Genomic DNA, 16,325 nt, shown 5'->3' on the forward strand with positions numbered 1-16,325 from the left:
TTTTTGAGACAGAGTCTCTCTCTGTCAGCCAGGCTGGAGTGCAATGGTGCAATCTCAGTTCACTGCAACCTCTGCCTCCTGGATTCATGCAATTCTCCTGCCTCAGCTTCCTGAATAGCTGAGACTATAGGTGCACACCACCACGCCCAGCTAATTTTTGTATTTTTAGTAGAGATGGAGTTTCACCATGTTGGTCAGGCTGGTCTCGAACTCCTGACCTCGTGATCTGCCCGCCTTGGCCTCCCAAAGTCCTGAGATTGCTGGCGTGAGCCACCACACCCAGCCCTATTATTTCTTAAAATTGATTTTCTGCTCTACATATTTCTCCTTTCCTTATATGACTTCAATGACACCATTGTTAGGCCTTTTGGTATTATCCCATGTATCCCTGAGACTGTTCTTTTTTTGTTAATTATCTTTCTCCCTGGATAATTTCTATTAATCAGTCATCAGCTTTGCTGTGTTATTCCTCTGTCATCTCCATTCGCCAAGGAGTTGATCCACAGATTTTTTTTTCAGTTTGGTTATTTTTATTTATTTATTTATTTTGAGACCGAGTTTCTCTCTTGTTGCCCAGGCTGGAGTGCAGTGGTGCAATCTCGACTGACCAGAACCCCAGCCTTTCAGGTTCAAGCAGTTCTCATGCTTCAGCCTTCCTGAGTAGCTGGGATTACAGGCATGCGCCACCGCACCCAGCTAACTTTGTATTTTTAGTAGAGACAGGATTTCTCCATGTTGGTCAGGCTGGTTTCGAACTCAGCCTCAGATGATCTGCCCGCCTTGGCCTCCCAAAGTGCTGGGATTACAGGCGTGAGCCACCGCACCCTGCTGGTTATTGTATTTTTAAGCTCTATTAAAAAAATTTTTTTTTGTAGTTACTGAGTCTCACTGTGTTGCCCAGGCTGGTCTCAAACTCCTGGCCTCAAGCACTCCTCCTGCCATGGCCTCCCAAACTGCTGAGATTATAGGTGTGAGCCTTTTGCAATGGAAATTCTAAAATTTCCATTTCCTGTCTCACCATGTTGCCCAGGCTGGAGTGCAGTGCCGTGATCTGGAGTCACTTCAACCTCTGCCTCCTGGGTTCAAGCGATTCTTATGCCTCAGCCTGCCAAGTAGCTGGGACTACACGTTTGTGCCATCATGCCTGACTTATTTATTTATTTATTTTGTGTTTTTAGTAGAGACGGGGTTGTGTTATGTTGACCAAGCTGGTCTCAAACTCCTGACCTCAAGTGATCACCTGCCTCAGCCTCCCAAAGGCATGAGCCACCGGTGGCCTGCTAAAACTTTGTACCTCATTGTTTCAAAAGTATTATGATTACGTTCAATCTTTTTTTTTTTTGAGACAGTCTCGCTCTGTCACCCAGGATGGAGTGCAGTGGTGTGATCTCGGCTCACTGTAACCTCTGCCTTCTGGGTTCACGTCATTCTCCTGCCTCAGCCTCCTGAGTAACTGGAACTACAGGCGCCCGCCACCATGCCTGGCTAATTTTTTGTGTTTTTAGTAGAGACGGGGTTTCACCATGTTAGCCAGGATGGTCTTGATCTCCTGACCTCATGATCCGCCTGCCTTGGCCTCCCAAGGTGCTGAGATTACAGGCGTGGGCCACCGCGCCCAGCCACTTTCAACCATTTTTATAATAGCTTCTTTAAAGTCTTCGTCAGATAATTTCAACATAAATGTCATCTAGGCACTGGCATCTGTTGATTGTTTTTTTGCATAAAACATTAAATTTTTGCTGGTTCTGCCCATATCAAGTATTTTTGGATCATATCTTGGACATTTTGATTATTATTTTCTGAGGCTCTTGCTCTTGTTTCAGTATTATGGGGAGTATTGATACACGTTCAGTATCCCTTATCCAAAATGCTTGGGGCCAAAGGTGTTTTGGATTTTGGATTTTTGAAATTTTGGAATATTTGCCTTGTCCTTACTGGTTGAACATTCCTAATCCCCAAATCTGAAGTCCAAAATACTCCATTGGGCATTTCTTTTGAGCATCATGTTGGTGTTTGGAAAGTTTTGGATTTTGGAGCACTTCTGATTTCAGGTTTTCAGATCAGGAATATTCAACCTGTAGTTTAGTTTTTAGGAGACATTTAGGTTTAGGCCACCAGTTTTCACCGTTTTTCTGTGACCTGTAGTTTTCAATGTCGGGACTTATTTGGATCCATCCTGTGTGTATACCACCTAGTGGCCAGTCTGAGACTTGGGCCATGGTCTATCTCTTAATTCAGATCTCAGAGTCTGTGGGCTGCTGTTTAGTATCATCAGATCTATGCATGTGCAGCTCATGAGTGAGCACAAGTGTTCATAAACACCTTTCTTTAGGGTTACTTCTTGAGCTGCTCCCTCTCTGTGATCTCTTCAGTACTTCTGGTTTATTGGACCACCCCCTTTTCAGTTCTTCTGCCCTAAAGTCAGGGTTTTCTTTGTTTCTTTTTATTTTTAAGAGATGGGGTCTCGCTGTGTTGCTCAGGCGGAATGCAGCGTCTTTTCACAGACGCAATCCCACTACTGATCAGCACGGGAGTTTTGACCTGCTCTGTTTCCGACCCGGTCTGGTTTATCCCTCCTTAGGCAACCTGGTGGTCCCTCGCTTCCAGGAGGTCACCATATTGATGCCGAGCTTAGTGTGGACATCCTATAGTCATAGCACACTACAGGCCAAAACTCCTGGTGGCAGGCAGTTCTCCCGCCTCAGCCTCCAGAGTCGTTGGGACTACAGGCACACACCACCAAGCCTAGCTAATTTTTGTATTTTTAGTAGAGATGGAGTTGCCATGTTGGCCAAGCTGGTCTCGAAGTCCTGGGCCAAGCGATCTGCCGGCCTTGGCCTCCCAAAGTGCTGGGATTACAGTCATGAGCTAGAGCCAGGGCTTTAATTGCCCAACTCCGCTGTGCACTTTTTGTGACTGTGCCCAAGGCTAGGGCCAAGCAGTAGGAGGACACAGAGAGAAAAAAAGCATTGGGGACTCACCCTACCCTCCTGAGACCACTGCTTCTCTGATTGGAGAGGAAGGTTCCCATCATTCACAGTTTCAGTTTCCTGCTATTTTCCTATTGCCACTGCTGCCACTAAAAGTTTGCTTTTGGCTGGCATATAAGAGAACAGAAAAAAGGAAAAGGAAGAAAAGTGGGGGATTTCTATACAGTCTCTGAGTTTTTGGAGACACCTCTCATACTCCTCAGGCCAGAACAAAACTGGTTTCTCCTGGAGCTCTCCCTGTCCACATCTATGGACACTTGTGGATTTTAAGCTACATTGTGACCACTCTAGGGAATACTAGAAGAAAAATCAATGCTAAACTCATTATTAGTTCAGTGGTACTTTGAATCCTGGTTTTCTTCCCTAATCTGCCTAGTTCTAGTTATTTTTTAGAGTCCTCAAATAGCTATCCCTGGGTTTTAGAATTACCTTTAGTGGTAACAGGTGAAGTGTGCTTATTTCATTTTATCCAGCACTGAAACCTCTGTGAATTTTTTTTAAATGAATAAAGAGTAAAGTCAAGTATTTGATTTGGGGGCATAATTTTTCCAACAAAATTTTGTGATAGGGCAGGGTGCGGTGGTTCATGCCTGTAATCCCAGCACTTTGGGAGGCTAAGGTGGGCGGATCACTTGAGGTCAGGAGTTCGACACTAGCCTGGCCAACATAGTGAAACCCCATCTCTACCAAAAATACAAAAATTAGCCAGGTGCCTTTAGTCCCAGCTACTCAGGAGGCTGAGTCAGGAGGATCCCTTGAACCCGAGAGGCAGATGTTGCAGCGAGCTAAGGTCGCACCATTGCACTCCAGCCCGGGTGACAGAGTGAGATTCCATCTCAAAAAAAAGAAAAATTATGATAGTACAATCTAACATCTGTTACTTCACATATAACTTGCTAGCACAATCATAAAGAGGGCTTTTTTTTTTTTTTTTTAAGTATACTCAGGCTTTATTTTTCCCAAGGGATTACATTCTTTTGATATTCAAATCATTCTCTTTTCAAATGCCTTTCTTGCCATTATCTTTTGTAATTCTCTCTTGCCGCTGTTGTAACTGTACCAGATCCTCATTTGCCTGTGGCTTCTAGCATGAGGTAAGCAGTCCTCCATCATTTTCTTTGATGTTAGAGAATCCTGACCCTTATGACAGATTTCCTCATTTACTTTGATTTGCATTATCCTTTCAACTGTTTGCATCAGACGGTTAGGAGGGGACTGACCCACAAAGAACTTGATCGATTTGGTAGGGAGAGATGTTAGTAGGTATGCTGTGTAAGTGGTGAATATTTTTAGCTTACAGCCTCATAAATTTTAGAATTTGGATAATGATTATTCTTAATTATAAGGATCCCCCTTTTAACTAAAAAGACCCCAAAAATTGGAAAATAGAGATGTCAGTCCTAATTCCACTCTAGTCTTCTTTATATGTATGTTTTCATAAGGTAGCTATCTCTGTGTAAAAGAAATTTAACTTTTATTCACTTAATAATGTATCTTAAACCATTTGTCATTGTTGCTGTATAATCTTCACCAAATCATTTTTGATAGCCACAGAATTATGAGGAGAGCTCTCCTAAACAAACGTATAAGAACTGTTAGGTAATAATGTCAAGGTGAGGGGTTCTGCGTTGCCACTTGTGCCTCTGTGGATCTCTAAAAGAAAGTGTAGGACTTGCCGGGTGTAGTGGCTCACGCCTGTAATCCCAGCACTTTGGGAGGCCAATGCAGGAGGATCACCTGAGGTCAAGAGTTTGAGACCAGCCTGGCCAACATGGTGAAACCCCATCTCTACTAAAAAACACAAAAATTAGCCAGGCGTGGTGGCGTGTGCCTGTAATCCCAGCTACTTGGGAGGCTGAGGCAGAAGAATTGCGTGAACTCAGGAGGCAAAGGTTGCAGTGAGCCGAGATCATGCCATTGCACTCCAACCTGGGTGACAAGAGTGAAACTCTGTCTCAAAAGAAAAAAAAAAAAAGGGTAGGACTTTATTACATATCATCGTAGAGCAAATACTGAAAAAGTTCTCTTATGTGCAAGGCCCTGTGGTAGGCACTAGGATATAAATGTGAGGAAACTATTCTATATCCTCACAGAACTTGAAGTTAAATGGGGAGTCAGAAGCAAATAAGTAAGTACAGTAAGGAGAAAACACAGAGGAGGAGAGGATAGTCTGGAAAGGTTTCATGGCAGTGATACCCCCTGAAGGAAGAGTAAGTGTTTGCCTGTCAGGGCACAGGGCATAGTGGTACATTAAGGGAAGTACATGTAATTCAGTATTTCGGGGGATAAGGTCACAGATCTTTATGTATTGACATTGAGTAGTATATAAGACATGTTATTAAGTGCAAAAAGCAAGATGAAAAATATGATGATACAGTTTCACTTATGGAAGAAGCAAAGCCATATTGGTGTCCATATATATGTGTATATAAACACATAACATTTATGAAAGAACATCTACCAAATTGGTAACATTATTCACCTCTGGAGAGGGGAGTGGATGCAGAGGTAGAGATATTGAGGGGGACTCTAAGTATGGTTTGTGTTTTTTAGAAGATTGTTTTCAATTATGTGTTATTAAACATAATAGGGGATAATAAATAAATAATAGAATATTAATAATAAATAAATAATGGAACATTCATACAATGGAATGTTATTCAACCACATAGATATCATTCTCCGAGTCAGTGATTTGCAAACATTCTTTAGACTTGGCATCTCTCACTCCCGCCCCCAGAACCCTTTCTTTTTTTTTATTTTGTTGAGACCGAATCTCGTTCTGTCGCCCAGGCTGGAGTGCAGTGGTGTGATCTCAGCTCACTGCAACCTCTGCTATCTGGGTTCATGCCTCAGTCTCCTAAGTAGCTGGGACTATAGGTGCATGCCACCATACCCGGCTAATTTTTTTGTATTTTTAGTAGAGACGGGATTTCACCATGTTGGCCAGGGCTTGTCTCGAATTCCTTATCTCAAGTGATCCGCCTGCCTCGGCCTCCCAAAGTGCTGGGAATACGGATATGAGCCACCGTGCCTGGCCAGGAACCCTTCTTTCAAATAGTTACGTAAAATTCAGCTTTTTGGAAAAAGGAGAGCCATTTGGTTTTTAAGTTAGGCTGGAGGACCTGAAGACCTCAACTCTTGTGTTTATGTACATGCATGCTGCAAATAAAGAGGCCTAGAATGCTGTATAGATCCTGGAGTGTTAACAATCACAATCTAGCCAGGTGTGGTGGCACACACCTGTAGTCCAGCTACTCAGGAGTCTGAGGTTAGAAGATCACTTGAGCCCAGGAGTTCAAGGCTGCAGTGAGCTATGATCACACCACTGTACTCCAGCCTGGGCAACAGAGGAGACCCTGTCTCAAAATATAAATAAACAATTTTAAAAATAAAAGCAGGGGCTGGGCGAGGTGGCTCATGCGTGTAATCCTAGCACTTTGGGAGACCGAGACGAGAGGATCACAAGGTCAGGAGATCGAGACCGTCCTGGCTAACACAGTGAAACCCCGTCTCTACTAAAAATACAAAAAAAAAATTAGCCAGGCGTGGTGGCGGGCGCATAGTCCCAGCTACTTGGGAGGCTGAGGCAGGAGAATGGCGTGTGAACCCGGGAGGCGGAGCTTGCAGTGAGCCGAGATTGCACCACTGCACTCCAGCCTGGGCACAGAGCGAGACTCTGTCTCAAATAAATAAATAAAAGCAAAAAAAAATCACAATCTATGAGAGATAACATTATACATGTTTTACAGTATTTTACTTGTAGAGAATACTCAACACTAGGGCTGTATGGTGGGACACTCTCATACGTTGGTGATGATGGTAGTATAACTCGAGACATCTGTTTTGGAAAGAGATTTAGTATCATGTGTCAAGAGTTTGTGAAAATGATCACACCCTTTGACCTAGTAACTACACTTCTAAAAATTTGCCCTATGAAATAACCCAGAAGATCTACATAAAAATATGCCTATGTGAGAGTGTTATGTATAATTAGAAACTGAAAATGACTTTAGTATCTTCCATTCTGAAATTTGATGAAATATTATGATGGTCTTAAAATTATATTCAAGGAGACTTTTAAATAACTTTGGAAAAGGCTTGACTTCTGTTGCCATAGATTAGTTTTGCCTTTACCTGAACTTTTTGTTTGTTTGTTGAGACAGTCTCGCTCTGTTGCCTAGGCTGGAGTGCAGTGGCATGATCTCAGCTGACTGCAACGTCCTGAGTTCAAGTGATTCTTTTGCCTCAGCCTCCCGAGTAGCTGGGACTACAGGCCTGCGCCACTACGCCCAGCTAATTTTTGTATTTTTAGTAGACACAGGGTGTCACCATGTTGGCCGGGCTGGTCTCGAACTCCTGGCCTCAGGTGAGCCCCACCTTGGCCTCCCAAAGTGCCAAGATTACAGGTGTGAGCCACTGCGCCTGGCCCTCCTTTACCTGAACTTCATATGTACTCTTTTTTTTTTTTTTTTTTTTGAGACAGGGTCTCACTCTGTTGCCCAGGCTGGAGTGCAGTGGCACAATTTCGGCTCACTGCAGCCTTGACCTCCCAGACTCAAGCGATCCTCCCATTTCAGCCCCCTGAGTGCCTGGGACTGCAGGCACACGCCACCACACCCAGCTAAGTTTTGTATTTTTTGCAGAGACGGGATTTTACCGTGTTACTCGGGCTGGTCTGAATTGCTGAGCAGAAGTGATCTGCCTGCCTCAGTCTCCCAAAGTGCTGGGATTACAGGTGTGAGCCACCGGGCCCAGTTTATGTGTACTCTTTTATGTCTCCCTTCTTCACTCAGTATAATATCTTTGAGACTTACACATATTATCGTGTATATCAATACTTTGTTCTTTTTTATTACTGTATAGTAATCCATTGTATGAATATACCACAATTTGTTTATTCTTCCATTGATATATATTTGAGTTGTTTCCAGTTTGGGGCTATTATGAATAAAGTAGTTGTTAACATTCTTGTTCATGTCTTTCGGTGGATATATGTACTCATTTCTCTTGGGTAAATACTTAGAAGAAGTGGGATTGCTGTATCATATGGAAAGTGTAATTTAATTTTATAAGAAACTGCCAAATTGTTTTCCAAACTGTACCAGTGTACACTCCCACCATCAATGTACTGGAGTTCAGTTACTTCATATCCTTGCCAGTGCTTGATATTGATAGTCTTTTATTTTAGCCATTTTGGTGGATATGTAGTGGTGTCATATTGTGGTTTTATATATGTTTAAGTGCCTTTGGTTTTAATGTTCATACCTTTTGAACCAATAATTTCATTTTTAGGATATTTTCTTAAGAGTATAATCTGAAATCCAGAAAAAAATTTATATAGACAATATATACTCTTTGCTGTATAACTTATAAAAGCCAAATGTGAAAAATTACCTAAGTGTTGTTTATTAGGGAAGAGGTTACATAATTTATGACACATTCATAATGACAAAATATGCAGCCATTCAAAGTTACTTACATTAGAGTATTATAATAAAAGCAAGATACAAAATTGTACATAAAGCATACTGTCAACTATAGAAAAATATGTATATTAAAATAGACCAGCTCTACATCAACAAAACAAAGTATATAAAATAATACTGTAAGCCAGGCACAGTGGTTCATGCCTATTATCCCAGCACTTTGGGAAGCTGAGGCGGGAGGATTGTTTGAGGCTAGGAGTTTGAAACCAGCCTGAGCAAAAATAAAAAAATTGGCTGGGCACGGTGGCATACGCCTGTAATCCCAGCACTTTGGGAGGCCGAGGCGGGTGGATCACCTGAGGTCAGGAGTTCGAGACCAGCCTGGCCATCATGGTGAAACCTTGTCTCTACTAAAAATACAAAAGTTAGCTGGGCGTGGTGGCACACACCTGTAATCCCAGCTACTCGGGAGGGTGAGGCAGGAGAATTGCTTGAACCCAGGAGGTGGAGGTTGTAGTGAGCCAAGATCGCACCACTGAACTGAGTGACAGACTCAGTCTCAAATAATAATAATAATACTAATAGTAGTAAAATAATAAAATTAAAACGTACTGTAAGGAAAGACACCAAAATATATTTGGATGGTGGTACTATGTGATTTTTTCCCCCTTATCCCATTGTATTTTTTTGTAATGATCGTGTAATCATTTTAGAATAGCACAAAATATAAGTAAGCTTTAAGTATTCCATATTTTGTGTTTCATAATGCTTTCTCCCTGCCTAATCTTTCTGCAAAGTGAAAATTTGCTGTCTTAGGTTTCTTTAAATATTTGATTTCTGATAATTATTTTGATTCCCAAATTATAAATTGTATTAAAAAAACACTCTTATGTTGTTTTTTCTTCTGAAAATCTGATGTTCCAACATCCAGTCCAGGACAGAAGATAAAATAGAGCGATTCAAGAAAGCAGTTGAGTACTATTCCGTCACAACCAAACTCTCTTCACTGCCAGTGGGTCCCTCCTTTCTAGGTAAGGCTTCCATCTGACCTGAAGCTGCTCTGTTCATAGGGGAAACTGAATTGGTCCCTCACGAACTCCAGGACCAGAGTTGAATCACTCGTTCGTGTTGTATTCTCCTACAAGTCATTCGTCATCCCTTTTTGGTAGGCTTTCTCCTTTTGATTTCTATGTCGTAAGAGACGTAACATAAGAAGGGCCCTGGCCAGGTGCAGTGGCTCACGCCTGTAATCCCAGCATTTTGGGAAGCCGAGGCAGGTGGATCACCTGAGGTCAGGAGTTCACAACCAGCCTGGCCAACATGGTGAAATCCCATCTCTATGAAAAATACAAAAAATTAACTGGGTATCATGGCAGGCGCCTGTAATCCTACCTACTCAGGAAGGTGAGGCAGGAGAATCGCTTGAACCCGGGAGGCGGAGGTTGCAGTGAGCCGAGATCGTGCCATTGTACTCCAGCATGGACAACAAGAGTGAAATTCCACCTCAAAAAAAAAAAAAAGCCCTGCTTTCTCAAATTTACAGATGGGGTGCAATGCCATTTCCTTAGCTTGGGCTTCTTCTGATGCCAACCCCCATTCTGGCCTGGTACATGTAAAATAGCCCTGTCTTTGGGGTCTGGCCTGAGCTGGAATTCCGCTTCTGCTAATTATCAGCAAGTGAACCTTGGCAAGTCACATTTGTATGAAATGTGGCTCATGATACCTACTTTATAAGATTCTTATCAGATGAAATAATTTATGTAAGGTTCCCAGCATGGCACATAGTAGCTGTTCAATAAATTGTAACTTATTTATTAATAACACTTTTTCAGGTGATATGGGGTGAGCAGAATATAACACAGTAAAATTATTAGGATTGACTGAAGTATAGCTCTTTCTCTTGGCTTCAGGTTTTCGGAATAATAGGCTTGGAAATCCTCCCCTTCCACAAAATCAAGTGGGCACCATTTCTCCTGGAAAGCCAATGGTAAGCATCCTTTGAGAAACCTGAGACCATTTGATAGCATTAGACTCAGGTTGCTTCCTGATTTTTATAATCTGAGGAGTTAGGGTGATTCAGAGTTATTACACTGTCAAGGCTATATATACTACATTACCTTCTCAACTTACGGCTGGAACACTATGCAAAAAAAGCATCCAAATCAGTAACCACTAATCATTGTGAAAATAAATTAGCTAATATCAGAGAATAGTCCTAGGAGACTTCAACTGTTCATTGTCCTGCCTGTGGAGAATTCTGTTCGTACATCACTGTTAGAATCATTTCTCATTATTAAGTAGGTACTTTGTATCTCAACAGTCTCCACTACTGGCATCATCCACTGTGTCACAACTTCTGAGGGAGCCATCTTGGAGCCTTATAAAATGTTAAATAGCTTTTCTGTCTGTTTTATCGTTTAGTTTTCTCACCAAGTGCCCCAGAAAGTGAAATATCCACCACCATTCCCAGTGGGACCCAGCTCATCTCTTCTCTTCTCCTCCCATGCTTTGGGGGAATCCCATGCTTTTTCTGAGGATCCCATGCTGCAGACCAACCCCTTTGCCAATTGGGCTGTCTCCTATGACTCTTCTGCATCCCAGTTTCCCAATTACCTGCCTTCTAAAGCCTCACCTCCTTTGGGACCAGACTCTTCCCACTCCTCTTCCTCTGATGGGGATGAGCCAAATGGAGCTAGCTCTGAGTAAGTATCTCTGTAGACACCTAAGGAAATAGATTTCTGAGGCATCTGTGTTATTTTGCTTGTTAGATGGGTGGAGGGTGTGGGGAAGTGTAATTCCTGGCTTTCCTCTGTAGTGTTTTGCTCTTAGGAAAGCAAAGCAGGAAAACGTTTTCTATGCTTGCCCACTTCATGCTTATTTGGCCCTGTGCAGATGATAATTTTCAAACACCCAGGCAACTAAGGTAAAAGGCAGCATAGTAGCTAGTTAAGGAAGCCTTCGTATGGGTATTGTGGCTGTCATTTCTTAATTTGTGAGGAGGGTAGATTAAATGTCAAAAAAAGAAAAGCATTTATAGAGTGGAAATAGTGGAATCGTTGAGTAAGCAATTACATTGCTTAGTAACTAAGACAGGGTTCTGAGGATTAAAACAGTGGGATTTGTGCTAGCCCATTTGTTGGCAGATTATTCCTCTAAGCAGATTATTCCTGGGAAACAGAGCTGCTTTGAGGTTGTAATTGTGATTATTTTCTTAAAACATAAGCAAACTCTAAACATGGCCTCTTACAAGGTATAAAGGGTCCAGAGTGATTCCCATGACTTTTGATCACTTTGGTTGGTGTCAGATGAAAGAAGCTAGGAAGTCAGTAATGGCCATTGAGAGGAAAGGTACCAGTCCAGTGCTAACCCAGTGTCCTGGCCTCCAAAGGGTTTGTGAGACCCCTTGGGTCCAGAACAGGCATCTTAAGTAGGAATATCTTTATCAATCTCCCTTTTTTTGTTTGACACTGTCTTTCTAAATTTTTTAGTCATATCACAGAAGCATTTCAGCACCAGCCTGAGTGGGGAAATCCCAATCGTGACAGAGGGTCCTGGGCACAGCCTGTTGATACTGGAGTTCCAGAAGTGAGCCTAGGTGATGGTGAGCCCCACATCCCATCTCTGCTGTCTATGTCTACGAGGAACCACATGGATATCACCATTCCACCCTTACCTCCAGTAGCTCCAGAAGTCTTGCGAGTTGCTGAACACAGACACCGGAGGGGTCTCATGTACCCATATATCTACCATGTCCTCACTAAGGTGAGGCAGCACATCAGCACCTACCTCCCTGCTCTTAACACTGTACTTCCTACTTCCTAGGACTGTATGTTACCAGAGAACATTCTGATCATTGGTATATGAAGTTAGAAAAAGAAGGCCATATGCAGTGGGCCCCTCATCATACTAAGGCCTTAGGTGAGGCCAGACTAGCAGGAGTTGGGACTGTGTGGTAAATGAGGCCCCTAGAAGATAAGTGTAATTGTGAGATTTTGAAGTAGATAATGCACCAAGTTGGTGGAATCTGGTTCTAGGGATGAACACAGTCCAAGAGGCTTTATGCCCTTTTCCTTATTTCTTTTTCTACTTCTGCAAAGCTGTTCCCCTCCTCCAGTCTTTTACATATCCATCCTCCAGCAAAATGCCTAACGTGGACTTTCCCCATTCGTTAGCTATAGTCATTGTTGAGACTTTATTTTATTTTATTTTTTGAGACAGAGTCTCGCTCTGTTGCCCAAGCTGGAGTGCAGTGGCACGATATTGGCTCACTGCAACCTCTGCCTCCCAGGTTCAAGCGATTCTCCTGCCTCAGCCTCCTGAGTAGCTGGGACTACAGGTGCCCGCCACCATGCCTGACTAACTTTTGTATTTGTAGTAGAAACGGGATTTCACCTGGTCTTGAACTCCTGACCTCAGGTGATCCGCCCACCTCAGCCTCTCAAAGTGCTGGGATTACAGGCTTGAGCCACCGTGCCGGTCCGTTGAAACTTTAAAAATGAAATATAGCTTATAAGTTAGCTGCAATCAGCTAAGCTTGTTACAGCTTCTTTTTAGTATGAAACTCTGTCTAAATACAAATAAAAAATTTAGTGGATAGGCCACAGAGGCTACAGTTTATTATTGGTTCTTCTCAGCTCAGTTCTAAACCTTGAGGTAACTCATTTTTTCCTTTTCCCTGGAATGTTCTCTTGTTAGGGTGAAATTAAGATTCCCGTATGTATTGAGGATGAGTGTAACATGGAGCTGCCTCCAGCTGCTCTCTTATTCCGGTCAGCTCGTCAATATGTATATGGAGTTCTTTTTAGTCTGGCAGAGACACAGAGGAAAATGGAACGCTTGGCCATGCGACGGCGGCTACCTGTGGAAGGTAAGTGTAGTTCTAGCTATGACAATTCTCTCAGCACTTGACACAGAGCAGATATGTCTGTTCAGGCACATTGGGTACCTTTGGCTCTGCAGTAGTCTTTAAGAAAATGTAACATTCAACAAAATGCATACTGATACTGGGAACACATTAACTTAAGCCCCAATTCTGCAATTATCAAACATTTAGAGTGACTACTAATTATAAATACCTGTAATCCCAGCACTTTGGGAGGCCAAGGCAGGCAGATCACTTAAGCTCAGGAATTCAAGACCAGCCTGGGCAACATGGCAAGACTCCATCACTAGAAAAAATGTTGGGCACTGTGCCTCATGCCTGTAATCGCAGTACTTTGTGGGGCCGAGGCGAATAGATCACTTGAGTCCAGGAGTTCAAGACCAGCCTGGGCACCATGGAGAAACTCCGCCTCTACTAAAAATCTAAAAAATTAGGCATGGTTGTGTACACGTGTAGTCCCAGCTACTTGGGGGGCTGAGATGGGAGAATTGATTGAGTCTGGGAGGTCAAGACTGCAGTGAGCCCTGATCATGTTACTGTACTCCAGCCTGGGTGACAGAGTGAGACCCTGTCTCAAAAAAAAAAAAGATAAAAAGATAAAAAAAACAGGCCAGGTGCAGTGGCTCATGCCTGTAATCCCAGCACTTTAGGAGGCCGAGGCGAGTGGATCTCCTGAGGTGGGGAGTTTGAGACCAGCCTGACCAACATGGAGAAACCCCCTTTCTACCAAAAATACAAAATTAGCCAGGCATGGTGGCGCATGCCTGTAATCCTAGCTACTCGGGAGGCTGAGGCAGGAGAATCGCTTGAACTCAGGAGGCGGAGATTGTGGTGAGCTGAGATCGTGCCATTGCACTCCAGCCTGGGCAACAAGAGTGAAACTCCATCTCAGAAAAAAAAAAAAATTAGCTGGGCATGGTGGCATGTGCCTCTAGTCCCAGCTACTTGTAGGGCTGAGGTGGGAGGATTGCTTGACCCTGGGAGGTTGAGGCTGCAGTGAGCTGTGATCGTGCCACTGCACTCCAGCCTGGGTGACAGGAGACCCTGTCTCACATACAAAAAGAAAGAACCATACTGGGCTTTGGGAACATAGAGGTGTATCTAACAGTCTCTCTCCCGTGATTTTTTTGTTTTGGGATTTGAACCTGTAGGTAGTTGGAGACACTGAAGTATTTTAAGCTACACAGTGCCATAGTCAAATTAGTGTGTTCAAAAGAACATTTCTCTGTTTCTGGGAAGATAGAGTTGATCAGATGTAGTTTTCCTTAGTCCTCATGCTAAGTACAACTAAAAGCCCAGGACATTATTCATAAAACAAGCACAAGACACTAGAAAGTAGAAATCTTGGGGCCCAAGGAATGACACAGTGGTGCAGTGGTGAGTTCCCTGAATTTTTTTTTTGCCTCACATATTCCAGACTGGGTGTGGGACAAACTGGCAGCCCATAAATGTCAACAGCTGCAGACCAGTATAAGCCCCCCACAAAACCTACTTTCTCTGGCCAAAGGACCAGAAAGGAACAACCTAACAACACAAAGATTTTAAAATAATAATCTCTGTACTCCAGCCAAATACCACAGGAAAACTGTGGTCTACCCCCAGCCCTCCCAGCAAAGGCCAAATGAAGAACCTAGACTTCCATACTTACCCAGGCTGTAATGAGGTGCCCCTACCTGCTCCTGCTGGGGAGGGTCAAGGTCAAGTGGGGAGCCAGGACTTCCACTTTCACCTGTCAATAATGACACAGTATCCCCCTTCACCCACCATAGTGGGGTCAGAAAAGGCCTACTGATACACAAGGTTTAAGTAAGATCCAGAGTCTTTTAAAATAATACCCAAAATGTCGTTTTCAATGGAAAATTTCTCATCATACCTAGGACCAGAAAGATACCAAATTCAGACCTCAAGAAAAGAAAATGAACATAGAGATGATAGAAGTTTGATTATCTGACAAGGATTTCACAACAACCACTATAAAAATGCTTTGATAAACAGTTATAAACATGTTTGACTTTTGCATATCAAAAGAAACAATCAACAGAGTAAATAGCCTACAGAATGGGAAAAATATTTGCAAGCTATGCATTGGACAAAGGGCTAATATTCAGAATCTACAAGGAACTCAACAAGAAAAAAGCAAATAACCCCATTAAAAAGTAGGCAAAGGACAAGAACAGACATTTTACAAAAGAAGACATACAAGTGGCCAACAAATATATGAAAAAATACTCAGCATCACTAGCTATCAGAGAAAGGCATATTAAAACACAATGAGCTGGGTGCAGTGGCTCATGCCTGTAATCCAAGCACTTTGGGAGGCTGAGGCGGGCAGATCACATGAGGCCAGGAGTTTGAGACCAGCCTGGCCAACATGATGAAACCCGTCTCTACTAAAAACACAATAAATTAGCTGGGCATGGCGGCACACACTTGTAATCCTAGCTTCTCGAGGGGGTGGAGGGTGGCAAGAAGGGGAGTGGGGCTGAGGCATGAGAATCGCATGAACCTGGGTGGTGGAGGATGCAGTGAACCAAGTCTAAAACCAACAGATGTTGGCAAGAATTCAGAGAAAAGGGGATGTTTCTATACTGTTGGTAGGAATGTAAATTAGTACAACCTTTATAGAAAATAATACAAAGTTTTCCCAAAGAACTAAAAAATGAACTACCATTCGATCTAGCAATCGCACTACTGGTTATACATTCAAAGGGAAATAAATCATTATATCAAAAAAGATACCTGGGCCAGGCATGGTGGCTCACGTCTGTAATCTCAATACCTAGGGAGGCCCAAGCGGGAAGATGCTTGAGGCCAGGGGTTTGAGACCAGCCTGGGCAACATAGTGAGACTCCATCACTAAAAAAAAAAAAAAAAATTATTTAATATTGCTGAGCATGGTGCATACCTGTAGTCCCAGCTGTTTCACAGGCTGAGGCCAGAGGATTGCTTGTATCCAGGAGTTTGAGGCTGCAGTGGGCTGTGATCACTCCATTGCACTCCAGCCTGGGTAACAGAGTAAGATCT

The 16,325-nt window shown here is 43.0% G+C and overlaps 1 protein-coding gene across 1 annotated transcript in view; it reads left to right on the plus strand.

The window, feature by feature from the left end:
• Window positions 1–16,325, plus strand: part of FAM120C (family with sequence similarity 120C) — a 136,796-nt gene that overhangs the window by 43,495 nt on the left and 76,976 nt on the right. The window contains exons 6-10 of the mRNA XM_011992003.1: window positions 9,351–9,450; window positions 10,330–10,406; window positions 10,841–11,121; window positions 11,908–12,181; window positions 13,115–13,286. Of these exons, the coding sequence (XP_011847393.1) occupies window positions 9,351–9,450; window positions 10,330–10,406; window positions 10,841–11,121; window positions 11,908–12,181; window positions 13,115–13,286 (904 nt within the window). The remainder of the gene's footprint in view (window positions 1–9,350; window positions 9,451–10,329; window positions 10,407–10,840; window positions 11,122–11,907; window positions 12,182–13,114; window positions 13,287–16,325) is intronic.

This window comes from Mandrillus leucophaeus, unplaced genomic scaffold (genome assembly GCF_000951045.1).
Source record: "Mandrillus leucophaeus isolate KB7577 unplaced genomic scaffold, Mleu.le_1.0 Scaffold400, whole genome shotgun sequence".
In the NCBI taxonomy this organism is placed as follows: domain Eukaryota; kingdom Metazoa; phylum Chordata; class Mammalia; order Primates; family Cercopithecidae; genus Mandrillus; species Mandrillus leucophaeus.